Source organism: Pituophis catenifer, unplaced genomic scaffold, assembly GCF_029215685.1.
Source record: "Pituophis catenifer annectens isolate HBS135680 unplaced genomic scaffold, rPitCat1.0.hap2 SCAF_4, whole genome shotgun sequence".
NCBI lineage: Eukaryota > Metazoa > Chordata > Lepidosauria > Squamata > Colubridae > Pituophis > Pituophis catenifer.
In genome coordinates, this window is record NW_027256884.1 from 63,146,023 (window position 1) to 63,167,049 (window position 21,027).

A 21,027-nucleotide genomic window follows, 5' to 3' on the forward strand; every position below is an offset into this window, starting at 1 on the left:
GCAGTAATATGTTTTTATTTATATTTTATCTCAATATTCATTGTGATTATTTAAAATAATTATGAATTCTCTCTTGGTGTTGAAGCTACAGCAGAATGTTAAGTGTATGTTAATGCAAATAGCACTGAACAAAAATACAATTTTACCTTCAGTTTTTCAAGATGATCCTGCAGTGAGTCAATGAGCAAATCCCCAACTGGCTGCCAAGACTCTTTGACAGTTTCTGCCTGATGCAGTTTTAGATCGAAATCATCCATTGCCTCATGAAGCTCTTGTAGTCTTTCAAGGGCTTCATCAATCTTTTTTTGCCAGTCAGAAGATTGTAGATTCAATTTATCCCATTCTGTTTTAACATCAACTGCCTGCTTCTTTAGGAATTGAGTTACATTCTGGACTCTTTCACCCGGAGACAGCTCTAAAAGCGAAGCACATAGATAACATAAATAAAATTTAAAAACAAAATCTCAATTTTTTTTATTATTATCAGGCAAAAACATTCAAGTGTTATATCCATGGCACTGGCTCAAATTGAGTAGTATCATGGGGTTCTATCAGTGGCATTAAGTCCACCTGAATGGCATCATGGTCACTCTTTCCATATATTTGAAGCAATATTAGATTAGAATATGCAAAGACAGTATTGGGATTAGAAATACAAAGTGTAAACTTACTTTAATTTTATATATTAGTGTTTTATTCCTGATTCTAGAATCTTCTCTATGCCAAGGAATACGGATTTAGAATAATAATCAATAAATTACACATAATAATTGTGCCCAATATTGCTATGCTCATAAATCTGCAAATAGATTACTGTTTACATTCTGTGTATTCTCCTTATTCTTATCATATTAAACTTGCAAAGATTTAGAGAGATCCAATAAGAATGGATAGATTTTTTATTTTAGCCACTGCTGCTGCTTTTTCTGAAAGGTTATTATTGCTCTCTAGCATTTACCTCTCGGCTCCTGGTAAAACTTTTCCAGTCCATCCAGAGGCTTTTCAGATATGAACGTTCGGGCTGTTTCAAGTGCATTTAAGATAACAGAGTCTTTTGTTTTTAGTTCCCTCTTAAAGGCCTACATAAGGAAACAGTAAAAATATAAACTGACATTTAAGTTGTTTTCATATCCTGATTATATATTTTCTTTTTGTCATTGAATGAAAAAGCAAAGAAAGGTTAAATGTTTTCATGTTCTTTTTAATAAGTGAAAAGTAAATAAATAAATACCAAGATGATTTGGTTAAATACATCCTTCCCAAAGACTCATGTTCTGGAGTCAGTCTTATCTGGCACATTGTATTCAATTGCCTAAACTTTTACCAACCTCCCCCCCCCCTCAAAATAATAGTCCTTACTCCCTGGTCAAACATTTACTACTGATTCGGATTCTATCTCTGCCTGCAATTTTCCTTGCACCTTGACAACAGAAATGGAAGGGATGGGGTAGAAGCCTTGGGGGGTGTTGAGAGGGGCTGAGGAATCAAGTGAGCCAGCTGGGCCCTATGAGAGTTCCTTCACTTCAAGGTCATGTTATGGGAACTCTTTGAACAGCAGAGACTGTTTTCTAAAACACGAAGAAAGTGTTGGATTGGCGAACAATGGACAGTGAGAACAAGGGGAAAGGGGGAACTTTACCTATGCACCTTTAGAATTGGCTTTACTTCATCTGTACCTATATGGATCTATCAGTAAAATTTTACTCTTGGTAAAATTATGTCCCAGGAGGTTTTTTTTTTTTTCCTTCATATGCTAATAGGACAGTTGACACTACAAGATAAATAATCAACAGACATTCTTAAAAATTAAATATGTACAGCTTCAAAACTTCTGGATTATTATTTTTAGAATGTTACACTTTTCTTCAATATTCCAGGTTTTTCTGCTTCCTTGACTAAGTCTTCCCCAATGGCTGGATCACGTCATGGATAACTGATGCTCCTTGTATTTCCTTTCATCTTCTGGAGGAGAACGCTGTCAGATATTCTCTGAAAGAATCCTGCTTGACAGAATTTTCTCCCAGTATAAGTGCCCAGTATAAGTGGCCATTGCACCATCAATATCTTTAACTTGGATATTTTTACACACAGTACACATTTCTCTAACTTTGCCATTTGCCATTGCTTCTTTTAATTTTTAAATTTCCTATATTTCAGTCATAGAGTCATCCCAGTAAAGGGAATTCACTAAATTCCCTCAGTGAACTCGACTTACTTCCATGTGTTTTTCCTGTTTTGAGCCTAACATTTTTTGCTAGAAGTAATATAATAGAGTTATAAGTTTCACTTCAGAATCTTACTCTTATTTGCACAAATAAGACAAGGTGGAACAACGAATTAAATACAGGGCAGATAGGGATTACTGTAGCCATTTTGGTACACATAAAACAAAATATTGCCAAATTCCATGCTATGAGATTAATCAATTTTATTTTCTATTATGATATACTTAATATATGCAAAATAAATACAAAATGACATATTTTACTGTGCTGTTCATTGTTTACAAAAATTATGCAATATTGGATATCATAGTAGTTTATATTGGATAAAAATCCAAATATCTCTACACAAAATAAGATTCTTCATGGAAAGAAATCCAGGAAATTCCTACTGAAACAGTTTTGGGATGAGAACTGAAAAGAAATGTAGTTTAATAATATGCATAGTAATGTTGGATTGGGGTTGTGGACACACAGTCATGTGCAATATAGCTGCAAGAATCATTTGATAATTGTGGACAAAATATATATTTAATTTTCCTTTAAAAATCTAGAATGTTACCCTTTCCCCCCCCAATATTCCTGGTATTTCTGCTTCCTTAACTATATATTTCCCAATGGCTAGGATCAAATTATAGATAATTGATACTCTTGTATCTAGTCTAATGTACCTCACAACATTTCTGTGAAAATAAAATTGAAACAGCTCTTGAAAAGACTAACTGATTTCTAAAGGACATTTTAGGACTATTGTTATGCAAAACAATATAATGTAACTTTAGGGTAGCACACCGATTGTTTTGGTAAGAAAATGTACTAGAAAGAGAAGGAGGAACTCTGAAAAGTACAAATAAAATATCTGCCAAAGACAATTTTAAAGTAGGTCTTACTTTCCACCTTTTTTTTTTTTTAACCAAGGGGCTTCTGAGAAATAGACAGGATGACCTAAATATCAAAACTGACTTTTGTTCTTTTCTTCCACAGGGAAGCAAGTGCCTCTAACAAGACAAGTTCTGTATTCTGTTACAAATGTGCTATGCATGTGGAAAAAGTTTCCTAAAAGTATCCATGAAGAGACTAGCTTTGATAGTTAATTGGAACAGAAATTGTAACCAAAGAACATGAGTCCTTGTGGAAGAGACAAAGATGAGAAACATGGTGAAAGCTGTTAAGAAATCAGAAATAAGATTTTACAATTACTTCCGAAATCACACATTCCATAATATACTTTTATTCTCAGAACTTTATAAACACAACTGCCATGTTTCAATAATCCAACTCACACTTTTCAAAGTTAGGCTCTACCAGGCATAATGAACACATAAGTAGTGTCAGATCCCTAAAAGTGATACTGCCATTCAATTGGAGGAAGGGGGAGACTTGGATTCGATTTACTAGCATTGCCTGTGTCAACAGGTATTTTACAACCTATATCCTGGTGCCAAAGAGCCCTGGGATCCCCTTAACATTGAAGAATGTTTATGACAGCCATGTGGGTTGTTTCACTTTAAAGGATAACAGTGTGAATGCATGGTTGTTCGGGTTCTCAGGGAAACTGGGAAAGAAAGCATCTTCACACTTGTGTATTGGTTAAAATCTGCATTCTGACTTAAAGGGAAGGGTCTCTACTGCTTTAATCCTACTTGTCTTGCCTATGGGTATTCAGATCTTGCTTTAACCAGGTGGCTATCACTTCTGCTTAAAAAAAGGTTTCTTTTGAACAACCACGTTTCAAGAGTTTTTACTTTCTTAAGTTGGAAGGAGAGGCAATCCTTACACAAAGCAAGATCTGCAAAATGGTCAACCCAGAGAAGCAATCTTCGCTCTACTGAGGGGACCTTGCAAACCATGTCTGAACAAAGCAGAGAACTGGGAGAAGCCGATTGCTGGGGAGAGACATCAACCACCACCCAGTCAGATGCCTGTTTTGTACACCCCATCGGAGAGGATGAGGTAACCCTGGAGAATCCTGAAAAGCCCCGCTGGTCAATTGGCATCGGGAAGAAAGTTAGCTGGGATGAGAGAACCAGAGGAGTCACCCTCAGCCATGGCAACCGAAAACCAGGGTGGAAACTGGAACTAGAAGCCTTTGCTGACCAGGGGGAACTGACTGAAGCACCACTGAGGGAAGATTATCTGAAGAGGCATATAACCCAATTGGTGATGGAAACTTTGGAAAATCTCAACATCTGAAGGGACTCAGGACAACAACCAAAGGGCGCGGAAACGGCAGCAGTCACGGATGATGCCATGGGAGGCACCCACCTTCTGGAGCCTGCCTATCAAGCAGATGGCACAGCAGCAGCAGGAGAAGACCCAGCAAACACCCCCTCCCAGGCAGCATGCACACTGGCACCCATTCCCAACCAGCCCTGAATCCTGCAACTGGAAAGAGAAACTCCCTCCCTTGGGGTGACCTTTGATGGGAATCCACAACAATTAGGATTCTTTGTGGCACATGTGCTAACCTACATGCAAGAGTACAGGCATGATTTCCAAACCCAAGGATCCCGAGTGCGAGTTGTGACCCTAGCCCTAGAGGGTACTGCTGCCAGATGGATGGTGACCCTGCATAATGCCAACACACCAGAATTGCGGGATTTCGACCATTTCATGATGGCACTGCGATGCCGGTTTGAGGACCGATTAGCAGATCGCAAAGCATGCAACCACATTAAGGTAGCAGAGTATACTGAAGAATTCAGGGACCTTGTGTATCGTGTGAACTGGCCGGAAAATATTTCGGTGCGCTGTTTCAAGGACGGGCTGAGTGATGATCTATACAATGCCTGCATGGCCCGAGGTGCACCGAATCACCTACATGAATGGTACATCACCGCTGAAGAAGCTGAGATCAATATGGCCAGAAAGCAGTATCGAGCGGGGCGAGCATGGAAGAAATCCCCACCCCAATTGAAGCAGGAGCCCCTCAACCCACAAACCACATTGTCTCCGAGAGCTTCAGCTTGTTTCAAGTGTGGAAAAGAGAGGCACCGAGCTGCAGAGTGTCGTTTGCAAACACCCGCCCGGAACCACCCACCAGGGGAGAACCCTGCAAAACCGGGTTGGCATTGGAAGGAGATTGCCCTGAGGAGCAGGGAGACTGTAGAAGTTCCATCCCCTCCCCCTTTTGGGGAGGAAACCCTGGCATCTGGAGAAATCACACTCATTCGGAAGCGATCCAGATGATGAACCACTGGTAAGCAAACCAATTAAACCGCTTACCCTCCCCTTAAGACTATTTATCCCAAACCAGGACAGGGAGATAAATATCTCCACTCTAGTGGATTCAGGGTGCACCCATTGTTTGATCAGCCCAACCCTAGTAGGGAAGTTGGGGATTAATGTAAGAAAGCTGAAAAACCCCATTGCTTTCTGCCAACTAGATGGGTCAATAGCAGGAGGGGAGCCAGCTTCTTTTGCTACTGAGCCTTTACGTATAGGCATCGGAAGCCACGAGAAAATACTTACATTTATAGTGGCACCTGGCATGGAATGGCCGTTGGTTCTGGGCCTTGCATGGCTGAAAAAATGGAACCCCAAAATCAATTGGAAACAAGGCATCATAAAATTTCAGATGGATGTGACTTTTGCTGAGAATCCACATAAAGGAACTGACGGGGCAGATAATCGAGAAACAGCCATGCCTGGTCACGCCATACCAACTGAGAGTATACCCATAAAATACAAGGATTTGACTGAGGATTTTAGTGAAAAAACCTCAGACGATCTCCCCCCCACTGTGCCACCGACCGTGTGATAGAAATCTTACCCGGCACTAAACTCTCTAAATCCATGATGTACAGCATGTCACCGAGGGAGTTGGAAGAGCTGAGAACATTTATTGAGAAAAACCTAGCAAGGGATTTCATTGAGCCAGCCTGACTGAAAATCGCAGCTCCACTGTTATTTAGAGAGAAAAAAGATGGCTCAAAACGTCTCTGTGTTGATTTTCAAAACCTGAATACGATCAGTGTGGAGAACATGTATCCCCTCCCCTTATGAAAGATATGTGAAAGGGAAAAATTTTTCAAAGCTGGACTTAATGGAGGCTTATTACCGTGTTAGAATTAAGGAGGGGGATGAGTGGAAAACAGCATTTAACATCCCCCTCAGCTGCTACCAATTCAAGATGCTCCCCTTTGGGTTAAAAGGAGCCCCTGCAGTTAATAAATTAAGTGCTGCATCAGCATTTATATAAGGGGGTCCTGGTCTACTTGGATGACATTTTAATCTATACCGAGACCAAAGCAGAACATGTAAAACTAGTCAGGGCAGTTTTAAACGAACTCCGCTCTGCCAAACTTTATGCTAAAATGTCCAAATGTGAATTCCATCAAGAGAAGATTGACTATTTGGGGTACCACATTTCACACCAGGGGGTTGAGATGGCTCCTCTAAAAGTGCAGGCTGTATTTGACTGGGACCCTCCATGCATGCGTAAACAGTGACAGACCTTCCTGGGTTTTGCCAACTTTTACCACCAGTTTATCCCTGCTTTTGCTCAGATTGCCCTCCCCATCACCAAGCTCTTAAAAACGAAGGGGGAGGACAACCCTAAACCAAATCAGTCATTGAACTGGACTATGGAATGCCAGGCGGCATTTGAAAAACTTAAACAACTGTTCTCGGCAGAACCAATTCTAAAACACCCGGACACGGAGAAACCATTTGTCATACAAGCAGATGCCAGCGATGTGGCAATAGGAGCAGTCCTGCTTTAGAAGAATGAGCAAGACTAACTACAACCATGCGCTTACACATCCAAAAAGCTGAATGAGACTGAGCAAAGGTGGGCCATTTGGGAGAAAGAGGCTTATGCAGTTTGTTGGACATTTTAACCTGGAGGCACTTCCTAGAAAGCAGTAAGACCCCTTTTGAAGTCTGGACTGATCATAAAAATCTAGAAGCCCTAAAGACCCCAAGGAAACTCTCCCCAAAACAAGTACGATGGGCTCAGTACTTTAAATGGTTTGATTTTACTCTAAAATACCTCCCGGGAGGAAAAAACTTTCTGGCGGATGCGCTATCCAGAAAACCGCAATACAATAGTGCAAAGTCAGATGTAATCAAACCCATAGTACAAAACAATCAACTAGCCGCTAAAGTAGTCACCAGATCCCAGGCAAAACAAGAAACATTGATGGACAATGACACCACCCAAACTTTTAAACAAGCATTGGCCACTGATGAATGGTTTTTGAACAACAAATCCAGCTGTCTGATGAAAGAAGATTTGGCTTGGGGGGGGGGAAGTTGTATGTTCCTGCCAAAGACTATGCTTAATGGTACGGTGCCATGACTCCAAATTAGCTGGACATTTTGGGTTTGTGAAAACTTTACACCTGATTAAAAGACAATTTTGGTGGCCATCACTAAAAAAGGACATAGAAAGCTATGTAGCTAGCTGCCCCATTTGTGCAACAGCAAAAAGACGTTAGGGGAAAACCCCAGGTCTATTGCAGAAGGTAGCTGAACCTTCAGCGCCTTGGAGAAAGATTGCTATGGATTTCATTGTGGAATTGCCAAACAGTGTGGGAAATACTGTTATTTGGGTCGTGACAGACCTGTTTTCAAAACAGGCACATTTTATACCCTGCCAAAAGATCCCAACTGCTAAAAGTTTAGCCAAATTATTCCTAATACACATTTATCAACTTCATGGTGCTCCACAAAGGATCATCTCCGACAGAGGGGTTCAATACACCTCCAACTTTTGGAGGGCATTTCTGGACTTACTTAGTACTGGCCAGGGGTTGAGCTCTTCACATCATCCGGCTACTAATGGAAATTCTGAAATTTTGAACTCGGTATTAGAACAATATTTAAGATGTTACATTAATTTTCAACAGGATAACTGGACCGAATTTTTGCCTTTTGCTGAAGTTGCGTTTAATAATGCTGTACATTCAAGCACTGGTTTTACCCCTTTTAGAGTAGCAACAGGCCAGGATTTCAGTCCCATACCTGAACTACCCACAGAAGAACCTACCATCCCCTCACTTAAGGAGTGGATGGATAATTTGCAAAACACATGGCCAGTGGTTAGATTAGCCTTAAAGGAAGCTAGAGAAGCTTTTAAAATTCAAGATGACAAGAAAAGGATGGAACCCAAACCTTTTCATATTGGAGACAGAGTATACTTATCTACAAAATTCCTAAAATCATTACAACCATCGAAGAAACTAGGGCCAAAGTTCATTGGACCTTTCCCCATCACTAGAATCATCAATCCAGTAGCAGTTGAACTACTCCTTCCAAAAACACTCAGGCAAGTCCACCCAATATTCCATATCAGTTTACTCAAACGAGAAGTAATCTCATCCCTCAGACCACCTACATCTACACCACCTGTTCCCATCATGATTGAAGGTGAACAACACTTTGAAATCAAGGAAATCCTTGATTCTAGGATCCACAGAGGGAAAATCCAATACTTAATCACTTGGAAACATTTACCATCAGCACACAATGAATGGGTCGCTAAACACCATGTTAGGGCTCCAATCTTACTGAGAAAATTTCACTCCCAATATCCTAACAAACCTTGTTAATATACTATCATGAAATCTTGTGTATATTTGTTTTTTTTACAGGTGGACCCTTTCGTTTTCTAAGGAGGTAGCATGTCAGATCCCTAAAAGTGATACTGCCATTCAATTGGAGGAAGGGGGATTCGATTTATTAGCATTGCCTGTGTCAACAGATATTTTACAACCTATATCCTGGTGCCAAAGAGCCCTGGGATCCTCTTTACGTGGAGGAATTTTTATGATAGCCATGTGGGTTGTTTCACTTTAAAGGATAACAGTGTGAATGCATGGTTGTTCGGGTTCTCAGGGAAACTGGGAAAGAAAGCATCTTCACACTTGTGTATTGGTTAAAATCTGCATTCTGACTTAAAGGGAGGGGTCTCTGCTGCTTTAATCCTACTTGTCTTGCCTATGGGCATTCAGATCTTGCTTTAACCGGGTGGCTATCACTTCTGCTTAATAAAAGGTCTCTTTTGAACAACCACGTTTCAAGAGTTTTTACTTTCTTAAGTTGGAAGGAGAGGCAATCCTTACAGGTAGCCTTTGCCAAATCCAACTGGTGCACTAATAAATACATGATATACCCTAATCACCATCTTTTAATCAGATGATAGCTGAGGCTCAAGTAACACTCCTAATGTGTGACCTAGTCACTGGGGGGAATTCAAACATAACCAAAAGAGGTGGAATTTTAATTCCAGAAAATAGTTTCTCAGCTACAAATTTTCATATTATTTGCATATAAATTCCATTTGATTAGTTTACCTAGTCTATTATAAAGTTTTCTATTATAAAGTTATAAAGGTACTAAAACCATGCCTGGCTCCAAAATAACCAGCTCTAGCTGTTTTATGAAGACCTTAAACAGCAGGGGAGACAAGCATAGGTGTTTACAGATGGCAAGGAAAGACAAATGATGAATTTCAGTCATGATGTTACAACAAAAAATCCATGATTCATGGTAGTCAGGGACTTGTGTCCTGATATCAGGATACAAATACAAAAGGCAGACATTTGTTTTGGGATGTTCTGGAACATTTCATTATTTTTCAGTTAATTACACTATGTGCTAAATGAGTATAGAGACCAGGGGTGAAATGCTCCCGGTTCGGACCGGATCGCCCGATGGCAGTGGGTGGTTTGGAGAACCAGTAGCAAAAATTCCTGGCCCCCCACCATGCCCAGCTGAGCCGCGCAATCATCAGAGGCTTTTTTTTAACTTTTAAAAGCATTTTTTCTTTGGCTGAAAAAATGCTTTTAAAAGTAAAAAAAAAAAAGCCTCTGACGATCGCTTGGCTCAGCTGGGATTGTCAGACCCTCTTCAGCCAAAGAGGTTGTTTAAAAAATGCTTCTAAAAGGCTCTGGCGATCCCAGCTGAGTTGCCTGATCGTCAGAGCCTTTGGTAGAAAAAAATGCTTTTAAAAGGCTCTGACGATCAGGCAACTCAGCTGGGATCGTCAGAGCCTTTTAAAAGCATTTTTCTACAACCTCTTCAGCCGAATCAAAAGTAAAAAAAAGCAAAAAAAAATGCTTTTAAAAGAAAACAAAAGCCTCTGACAATCAGGCAACTCAACTGGGATCATCAGAGCCTTTTAAAAGCATTTTTAACAACCTCTTCGGCTGAAGAGGTTATAGAAAAAATGCTTTTAAAAATTAAAAAAAGAAAGTTGGCCACGCCCACCCAGTCACATTACCTTCCCACCAAACCACGCCCACAGAACCGATAGTAACAAATTTTAATTTCACCACTGATAGAGACCTATGGGTAATCATAGATCTGGTATTGAATGTCAGCTTAATATTGTTGATACAAACATCTGGAGTTGGTTTTATGGGAAATCCAGAATTCTGCACAAAACCCCCTAAAACTAAAACCTCCCCTAAAACTCATTTCACTGGGCAATTAAGAAGTATACTATGAAGATGGGCTTCCGGTTTGCTCTTCGTAGCCACCAGACGGTCTTTCGGGACCGCCAGCCCCTTCGCCTGTAAAGAGCTGCCTGTACAGCGCAAGGCGGCTCGAAAAACCCCATTTCCAGGAGGAAATGTGGGATTGAGCAGGTGAGTGTAGGTAGAGCTCTCCGTAGCCCCCAGAGTTTTTTTTTTTACTCTTGGGGGCGAGCGGAGGAAGCTCCCTATAGCACTCGCCGTCCGCTCTGGGCGTTGGGAGACCTCTGCCTTTTTGCAGAGCAAGGCTACGAAGACAAGCTTTTTAAAATATTTAACAGATTAACTAGAGATGATGAGATCTGGATCTTGACCTGTGACCCTAAATTGCAAGTATTAATACTTATTTTGCAAAGGATATTCAACAAAGTAAAAAAGACCTTTTAAAATGGCGATTGCTGAAACTGGAGCAGGGAAGCTGAAAAGAGAAAGTCTTTCCGTTTCTTATTAAGCTACAAAGTAGCAGAATAAATGCTCCTGGCTACATTTGAAGGGATATGAGCTGGACCTGTGATCCTGAATTGCAAGTATCTCACTTATTTTATAATAATCATTGAAGAAGGAAAAGGAAAAAAGAATCCTTAAAAAGGGCGATTGCCGAGGCTGGAGAAGGGGCTGAAAGGGAGAGTCCCTCCGTTTCCTATTGAGATACAAAGTAGCGGAATAAATACTTTTGGCTACACTTGAAAATAAAGCTCCACTCTTGTGTTTTTTTCTTCCTGGAGATCTGATATTGATCTTGGTTGGAAAGAAGTTTTTTTTTCTGTTGCCTCTCTTTTCTTCTTTTTTAAAAATAGTTTGTCTGTGTTGAAATATGGCATTAAAGCTGGACAAACAAGCAAGGGGGGGGGATTCCCCCATTAATAAATTACATGAACAAGTTTTAAAGCTCCAGTCTCAGAGAACTGATTTTAATATAATTGAATTTCTTCTGGAGGAGATTGTAAGAAGGGATGAGATTGTGAATCAGAACTTTGAAAAATTTAAGCAGGAAATTAAAGAATTAGTGCAATTAAAGCTTGATATTTTGGATCGAAAGATTATAAAAATGGCTAATGGCTTTTCAGAATTTATGATTAAGTTGGATGAAAATACTAACTTATTAGAGTCTAAAGTGGAAGAAATTGAGGACAATTTGGACAATAAAATACAAAAAATTGAAAATGATTTGACAAACATTCAAGACAATAGCTCAGAAGAAAAACCTAAAATGGAGGTTGAACAAAAGATTTGTAATGCAGAAAATTTACAACAGCGGATTGAAAGAGAGGTCCTTATGTTGCAATACAATTTTACAGAATATGCGATCAGACTGAGAGGTTTGCAGGAAAATAACAGAGATGATTTAAGGAAAATATCTTCTGATATTCTGGCTGGGATTTTAAAGGTTCAACCTGAGGAAGTGTTTTGTAGGATTGACAGAGTTTACAGAATAAACTCCTGGATTGCAAAGCAAAGGCAATTGCCTAGAGATGTGGTGATTTATTTTACAGATAAAGAAATTAGGAATAATATTGTGCAAAATTCCTTCAATTCTACTTTGCAATTGTATGGAAGAAAGATATGGATCTACAAAGAGCTCCCCCCCAAGATGTTAACGGAAAGGAAGAAATTTGGTTTTCTGGTGACTGAGTTAAAAAACAGAAATATTTTATTTAGGTGGGATGCCCCAGTTGGTATAATATTGAGATATCAAGGAGAAAGATACCAACTAGATACTGTTGAAAAAGCGGAAGAATTTTATCAAAAAATTTTGAAAATGAACTTAACATCTTTAGGCACAATACAGGATAAGCAGAAGGAGTTGGAAATAAAGGGAAAACATCGAATTACAGAGGTTGCGGTAGACAAATTGTCTTTGGATTCTCTAGATACCCCAGCTGGATTATCTACAAATATGAGAGAAGTGGCATCTGATCTCAAAGTGATGATTCACCAAGTCAAAGACAAGTACGGAAATCAATTAGCTGACATGCAATTGGCAAAAAAGAAATATGAGATACAAAAACAAAATCAACAAGATCAACTTATAAAGCAGAATGAAAACCGATCAGTTGATATACAACTTGTAGAAAGGAAAACGGGATGGAAATTAAACCCACAAAAAGAAAAGAAAAAAAGAAATAGGTCTCACAAAAACAGAAATTTCTAAATTAAGCAACAGTGAAGCCAGTGATTTTTTAAAAAATGAATGAATATGTGAAAAGTTAGTGGAGTGGAGGCGAAGTACTGGTTAATATCATCCTGAGGACAGTGACAGACCTCTGCAATGCCGTAATTTTGGGATGTGAAAAGAGCCTTAAACTGTTGGATTTGAATTATCTACTTTGGATTTCTTTCTTGTATTGATAAACACATTATAACTATCCTGAGTTACAAGGCAAGAGAGTTATGCTGGGGCATGCAGAAGATCTGGTTGTTACCCATTAGGATGATGGGAATTTATAATCCTGATGATAGCCACAATTACAACTATATGGAATATAATTATAACGTCACTCGGGTGGTTGTTTTTACTTTTATATATATATGAGGATATTCATTACTGATGGGGGCAGATGATGACTGAAGACTTTGAACAAACTGTTGCACCAGGATGCTATGTTACCCAATTATGGATGAGGGACTCAACAATCCAGTGGAAAGACATCAAAGAAGATATTATATGGATTATAAACTTAAAGTCATTGTCTTTTTTTTTTTTAATAACGGAATATTTACATATATATATATATATATATATATATATATATATATATATATATATATATATTAGAGTGGGTAGTGGATTAAAGATATTAAGAATTGTTGTGCATGGCAATTTTGTAGGAAAGTGGGTGGAAACATGTTAGTTTACTGATTGATTAGTTTAAGAAAAGGGATGTTTAAGTGATATGGGAGTGGAGGAAATGGATAGAGTTGAATAAATGTTAAATTAGGATTTACGGGGAAGGCTGCTTTGAAATGTTATATTAATATACACAAAGAATAAATGTTAAAGTAGGATTTATTATATAGTCTTAAAGTGGAAGGTTGTTTTGAAATGTTGTAATAATATATAGATACAAGTTTGGGGGAGGAGAAAAAGGGCAGATTATTGCTAAAATGGGAGTTATAATAATATTATGCTAAATTAGAAGTTATCATACAATGTTATAGTAGACTGCTTTTTTTTTGAAATGTATGGTAAAAGGGGAAAGTAACAATATCAATAATATTTTTAGTAAGTAAGGGCCAGTATATAGAGGAGGGAGTAAGGAGATGGTAAAATATTATGTAATCTGTTATGAATTAGGTTTTTGTTGTGAAGAAGTCACAGGGGGGGAATGGGTGGCGAGGGGGGGTTAGGGAGGAGGGGGGAAAGAAAAAAGGGGGAAAAATTTGTATTTGAAAACTTTTTCAATAAAAAAAAAAGTAGTATACTATGGTAAATGTTATAAAAGCCATCAAGTAATTCCATAGCCCATCCATCCAGGTTTCACATGGGTCATATAAAAGTGGTATAGAAATCTGTTATTCAAGTTGAAAGTCAAATTAAAATGAATTCAGATAGTTAGTATCAAATCAATTATAAGTACAACTGTGAGGCCACTGCCTTTTCAATCAGTTTTCTTAGAAATTGACCTGTAACTGCACAGCTGTTCCAGATCTTCTCCTTTAAACAGATTGAGTGGGGGAATGCATACCAATTGCTAGAGACATTTATTACATCCATTAAACATGTGGTCAGTTCTACTTTGACAGATTTATCAGCTAGGAAGGTTTAAATAATGAATAATTTATCTTTTCACTTATTTAGTCTGCAAGATTTATAATAACAAGTTATATGGTTGCCAAATGTACATTTCAATGATCGGCCCTACCATTGGAATCCAAATGATAGCAGATCTGAATAACACTATCCACAATGAATTATATGAACTGTTCATAATGACTGTCATTTCTCTAATAAAATGCATAGTGCACAGACTAGTACCCACTTTATCAATGCAGATATAATAAAGACATTGATGTAATCAATCTTTGCTATCTGGACTGCCATGAATTAGGCCTTCAAACAAGCATATTTTGATCTTGCAGTTCAAATGTTGTTCTAGCCCTTTCATCTCCTTTACCTTGCTAATAAATTGAACAATGTATTTGGCTCTGCAAAAGGAAGAGGAGCAATTGTGTCAATATTTTTGCCATCTCTGTATTCCAAATTTCTATTCCAAATAATAATAATGCCAACAAATATTTTCAACTTTACAGATAAAAGGTTGAATCCTGAGTCCATCTTTGCAATGTCACTATAGGCTTTGAAATCCCTTAAAACAAGAACCATAAAATAATACGTCCTCCAAATGATTCCAATCTTTGTTGGAGGGCAAAGGTTCAACAAATATGGTATCATTTACAGCAAGCTAAAATGCTGCCAACATGAAGAGACACATGTTATGATGCCTTGACCTAAATTCCAATATGTACTTGTGTCCAACATCAGATGAAAGTACCTAAATCATGACAATTGTATTATGAAGTCATATGCCTTTCATCACATGACTTCTAATATGCCATGACTTATGTACTTGTCCTCTAGTTACCCCCATTGCAGTTCACCATATATTTTTTATCATACCTTAAAAAGTGGTCATATTAAGATGTGTAGTTCTTTACCTCTATTGCTCGAAGCATAATTAAACGTAAAGATATAGAAACTATAATCTGAGAATTATAAACAAACAAAGGGCGTGCATAAGACCACCAGCATGCCTACCGTCCCTGTCCTAATGTTTCGTATTTGTATCTATTTTATGTATTCAATTCATGCTTATACTTATATATATTACCTAATACGTTCTTGACAAATGAAATAAAAATAAATAAATTATATTATCAACATAAAACCTGGGAAAATGAGTTAATAATTTTCAAATTTTTATGTTTTTATATCTACTTCCAGATTTTTTTTTTAAAAAAATCATACCCTATGGATATCATTCTGCTTTTGTACAGTGTGAAGATCACCACCAATTGGTGCCTGTTGCTTTAGCTCATCCTCTTTCAACTGTAGCCATGCCAGAAGTTCCTGAAGAGAAAGGTGTAGACGTCTCCACTGATCAGAACTTGCTTCTAGATGAGACCTGAAAAAGAGGTTCAGTTTCTGTGTTACAAATATTACCAAAAGCAATATTTTCCTTGATTCATATATGCAAAAGAAAGATAATATGAAAAAGATGATTTCCAGTAAATCAGTAGTAAGGCACAATGTGAGATCAGAACTTTTACTATTTCTTTCCCCTCTATTTTTCTAAATTCATTTAAACATTTCTTAAAAGTTAAAATATAAGCTATATAATAGATATGTTTGTTTGTTTGTTTGTTTCCTCCCCCCTCCCAAACGTCACAAATATTGAGTACAAAAGTTAAAAAAATTAATCTAAATTCTATAAAAGTTAAAATCTATTAAAATCAACATAAACTAACTTAAAAATTGCTGAAAGCTGCCCAACAGTGTTAGCTGAATGTCAAATGTTGCAAGTGCAGGAGCTAAGCACACTTCATTTGTGGGGGTAAAACTTTCTATTATTTTGAAAGCGTGAGACTTTCAACAAAAAACAAAACAAAACAAAGTCATTATTGTGAACTTTTCTTCAAAGCCAAACATCTACATTCAAAAATTTAGCTTTTCAGATTCTGTACCTTTTGCGACCAGTGGTAGGATTCAAATTTTTTTACTACTTGGTGGACGTGGCATGGCATGGCTTGGTGAGCGTGGCTTGGTGGGCATCACAGGGAAAGAATACTGTAAAATCTCCATTCCCGCTCCACTCCAGGGGAAGGTTTCCTCAAAATCCCCATTTCCTCTCAATCAGCTGGGACTCGGGAGGCAGAGAATAGATGGGGGTGGGGCCAGTCAGAGGTGGTATTTACCGCTTCTCCAAACTACTCAAAATTTCTGCTATCAGTTCTCCAGAACTAGTCAGAACCTGCTGAATACCACCTGTTTGTGACTCTCTTTCAAAATGGAGAGCTTGAATTACACAAACAGAAGTTAGGAGGCAAAATACAGTTCAAAAGTGGTGAATGGGAAGAAAGTATATCAGGATTGACAAATGGATCTCTTAAGAAGTTGCAGTAAGAATACTGATTCTCACATCCAAAATGTATTACTAAAAATACTTAATTTTCATAATCAGTAGCTGAAAAATAACTTGGGAGAATACAAAACAAATTGTAGGCTTTTATATGAAAGCATTTCCGAGTTTGGTTCAGCTGCTAAATGTTAACCTGAATTACAGTATATGCTGAGAGGCATTTTGTCCGTAATTCTCATTGTAGTTCTGCCCAGCTTGCTGACTGAATTAATCCATTTCTGAATTCACATAACTTCTCTGAGCTATATTCACATAGCATTTTAAAACTTACACACATACATGTATATAAACCTTACAAATGTCCAAACTTAGCACATTGTGTGAATGCCTCTTTCATTGTACAATGAACAGGACACTAACCTGGTCCAGAATATTGTGTGAATGTAGGCAATGTAACTATTGTTTCCACTCTCCAATCTATAGATAAATAAGTTTATGTGTGTGCATGCATGCGTGTTTGTGTGTAATAACAACTGAATGCCTTTTAATTGTGTTTCTCACCTACATGGTTTGGCTATAATAAATGTCTCATTATAACTTCCTACTTCTGTAGAATAAGAACATTGCTTTAATGTTTAATTCAAGAAAGAAAGGCAACCATGATAAACTATGGTTACTATTTTCAATTTGCTTAGTATCAGTGGTATCAAAATTGGGTGATCAAAATTACAGCAAAGAAATCATTAAACTCCTTTATTAAACATCCTCTGACTCATATGCTGTTTTTATTTTTTGTTTATGAAGTTCAAGGAATAGAAACGGCTTATGAAGATTTCAAAGATCCTTTTTATATATATATGGGGAAAATAATTTTATTTTCACTTCAGACATTAATATTTTTCAGATTCACGTATTTCATTTATTTTTAATAATGAATGTTATGAAGATGATTTCTGTTATTATGCAAAAAAAAAATGCTTTGAAAAGGTTGAGAGCAAACAAAAGTGATTCAAACAATACTCTCTCTGCACTGCAGTTTTTAAAATTTTCTCTAATAATGCCCTTTATTATGAACTTTTGCAGAACGACTTTTTTCTCCCCAATAAGACATCACCTTTCTACCCCAAAATTGGATTTACAGACCTAAATTTATATAAAAAATTAAGGAACATTTATGTGTGAGTTCCACACTGCAAAGTTTTCCCCAAATTATTGTCCATTCACCAGATTGTAATTATCATAAATAAATATTATTCCAAGTTCTATGCAAATTTATTATATATGAATTCCCAAATCATTATGTATGTTTCAAATATGCTATTTATATCAGAGAAAGAACATCACGTGAACAGAATGTCCTCTGAAATTTGCTTTGCTTCTTCTGAAATTTACTTTAATTGTAATTCTTCTGAAATTAATTTAGCATGGGCTACAAATTTACTTATTACACTATATAGAATCATAGTTATAAAGTAATAATTTCAGCAAAAACATGGTGACTAGGTGAGCAGAATTAATCTCTTTTTAAGCAAATATAAATATAAAGAAAATCATCAAGTCTTTGCATCTTAAAACTCTCTTATGAGCAGATAATGAACTATCTTTCTAGAGTAATGGAGTAATCTAGTATGTTCTCACTGAATAAATTGTCCAGCCATTTTAGTCCAATTAGAATAAAAAGACTAAGGGAACACAGAATGAGGATTATATAGGTAGGTGGGTTGCCAAAAATACTTCTGTTTTCACTTCAGTTTCTGCTTCCCAGCTGTTGCTATTTAGCCCTACCTGATATTTAAAGACTTTTTCTGAAGTTCACTCCATCGGAAGTTCATGTTATCCAGGCGTCTCTGCAACAAGGCACCATCATCAGAACCTTCAAGTGATCTCAAGATTTTCTGTCCATTTTCATCCAAGCTATGGAAGATATCTGTATGGCTTTCAATTTCTTTCTGAAGCTCCTATAAAGAAACATAAAACATATATAAGAACTTTGGCATTTGCCTGAGCTTTGTTAATAAACAATTTTTAATAATTAAAATACATGAAATTACTGATAGGCTGATCTTGTGATTTCTTAAGTTTTTGCCTGAACCTTTTCAGTTAGTCATTTTCCATTGCAGTATTGAAATGAGAAAAATGCTAGTTCGAGACCAGTTGAAATTTAAAGTCTTAATTATTTTAAAATTTGTTCCCAACATAAATAAAAATTGCACTCAAAATTTTAATATAATTTGCTAGTTTCCTCCTTCTATATGCTATGATGTGTTCCCTTATCATGCCATTTACAATAATGGGCAGTTCGTACATCTTAAATACATACAATCACACTATAACCTGTGCCAAAGATGAAGAAAAAAAAAAGCTTCTCTGCACTTTGTTGTTTACAATTAAGCATCAAAATCACAGCCAATCTAACCTTTACATGGTATGTCTTCTTGTGTAACATTTTCAACTTGAAGCAGAGGTTTCAGCAATCTTGAAGCACTGAAATCTTAGGAAAAGTAAGCAACTGAACAACACACTTTAAAATGCCAAGTTCAGTTAAATTCCACAGACAAAATGCATTTCACAGTACAGGCCACAACACTTAACTGTAATAAACAGCCACTTTGTACTATGTCAAAATATCAGCCAGGCCATAGCTGTAGGAGGAATGGAGAACAGTAAAGGGACCCAGAATACAAACCTATCAATTTATGTAGAATTGCCAACTTTTCTTATCACTATGGAAATTCAGGCCAGAAACCTTTGAAGATTCATGTTTCCCACTCATTTTTAGGAAGGCAGTGACTGCCAATGGAACATTCTTTAGAAAGCCAGCTGCTTGTTGCTAGCATTCTTTCCTGCCTACATCTTGAATGGACTCTTTATGTATTATCTGTCCTGCTCTTTGCAGTGAGAACATTATATCTTAGCCACATCAACATGCAGATTATATTCTGAACCTTATTCTTTATCCTGTCTCCTGATTAGAATTGTCTTATACACAAATTTATGTACAAATTGCATCTCAAATGATCCATCTGTTAAACTACCGAAGTTTGCAGATGACACAACAGTGATTGGTCTCATTTGAGACAACGATGAATCTGCATACAGACCAGAGGTTGAACAACTAGCCTTGTGGTGTGACCAGAACAATCTGGAACTGAACACACTCAAAACCAAAGAAATGGTGGTAGACTTTAGGAGAAACCTTCCCATACTACCACTTCTTACAATACTAGACAACACAGTATCAACAGTAAGACCTTCAAATTTCTAGGTTCTATCATATCTCAAGACCTAAAATGGACAGTTAACATCAAAAACATCATCAAAAAAGCACCACAAAGAATGTTCTTTCTGGGCCAACTCAGGAAGCTCAAACGGCCCAAGGAGCTGCTGATACAGTTCTACAGAGGAATTATTGAGTCTGTCATCTGCACCTCTATAACTGTCTGGTTTGCGGACTTCCGGGTTGGCTCCGCAGCGCCATTGACGGTCTTTTTAGACCGCCGCCCCCGTGATTCCGTTGAGCCGTTCTGACAGCGTTAATCAGCTGTCAAACGGCTTGAAAATCTCCCCTTCGGGAAAAGAAGGGGAGGAGAGCAGGTGGGTGAGGGTAGAGCTCCCCGAAAACCCCTGGATTAATTCCAGGGGTTAGGAGGGTGAGAGCTCCCCGTTCAGCCCACTGAAGCTCCGGATCCGGGGGGACTCTGTTTTTTTTTTTACAGAGCTAGGCGTTGCGTCCAATTTCTGCTGTCAAACAGAAGATTAAATGATTTCAAAAAAGCAGGCGGAACAGAAGCAGGAGGACAAGCTTTTTGCAAGTATAACACTTAACTCCAGGGATACAATGTTTCTAATTGGATTTTCTGAGCTGGAAGTTAAGATGGCGTTTCTTTGTTGCGATTTTAAAAGGGAAAGTTAGAAAAAGTCTTTGCTAATAGACTCGTGCTCAGAGACTGGCTTTAAGTTGCTGGAATAGATTTTGAAGAGCTGTTTGGGAAAAGATTATTTATAAAGAAATTGCTGAAAGCTGCTCAAAAGGATGGCTCTGACTTTATGATTTTATGGTTGTGGGAAGAAAGAAAATTTCTTTAAAATAAAATGGCTTCTAAGAAAGGAGATCTTGAAAGTGCTGGATGCTATTTGGAGGTGTCAGAAACGAAACAGTTGTCTGATTTACAGAGTTGTAAGGATTTTGATGCAGAACTTACAGAATTTATAAAAGAAGCCATGAATAATCATACTGCAGCTATAAGT

At 37.5% G+C, this 21,027-nt stretch overlaps 1 protein-coding gene across 9 annotated transcripts in view; it reads right to left on the minus strand.

Moving 5' to 3' along the window:
• Nucleotides 1–21,027, minus strand: part of DMD (dystrophin) — a 2,096,968-nt gene that overhangs the window by 423,551 nt on the left and 1,652,390 nt on the right. For all 9 annotated transcript variants that reach the window (XM_070944209.1, XM_070944203.1, XM_070944204.1 and 6 more), the window contains 4 exons: nt 18,565–18,737; nt 15,669–15,825; nt 959–1,079; nt 147–415 (listed from right to left, as the gene is read on the minus strand). In XM_070944209.1, the coding sequence (XP_070800310.1) occupies nt 147–415; nt 959–1,079; nt 15,669–15,825; nt 18,565–18,737 (720 nt within the window). The remainder of the gene's footprint in view (nt 1–146; nt 416–958; nt 1,080–15,668; nt 15,826–18,564; nt 18,738–21,027) is intronic.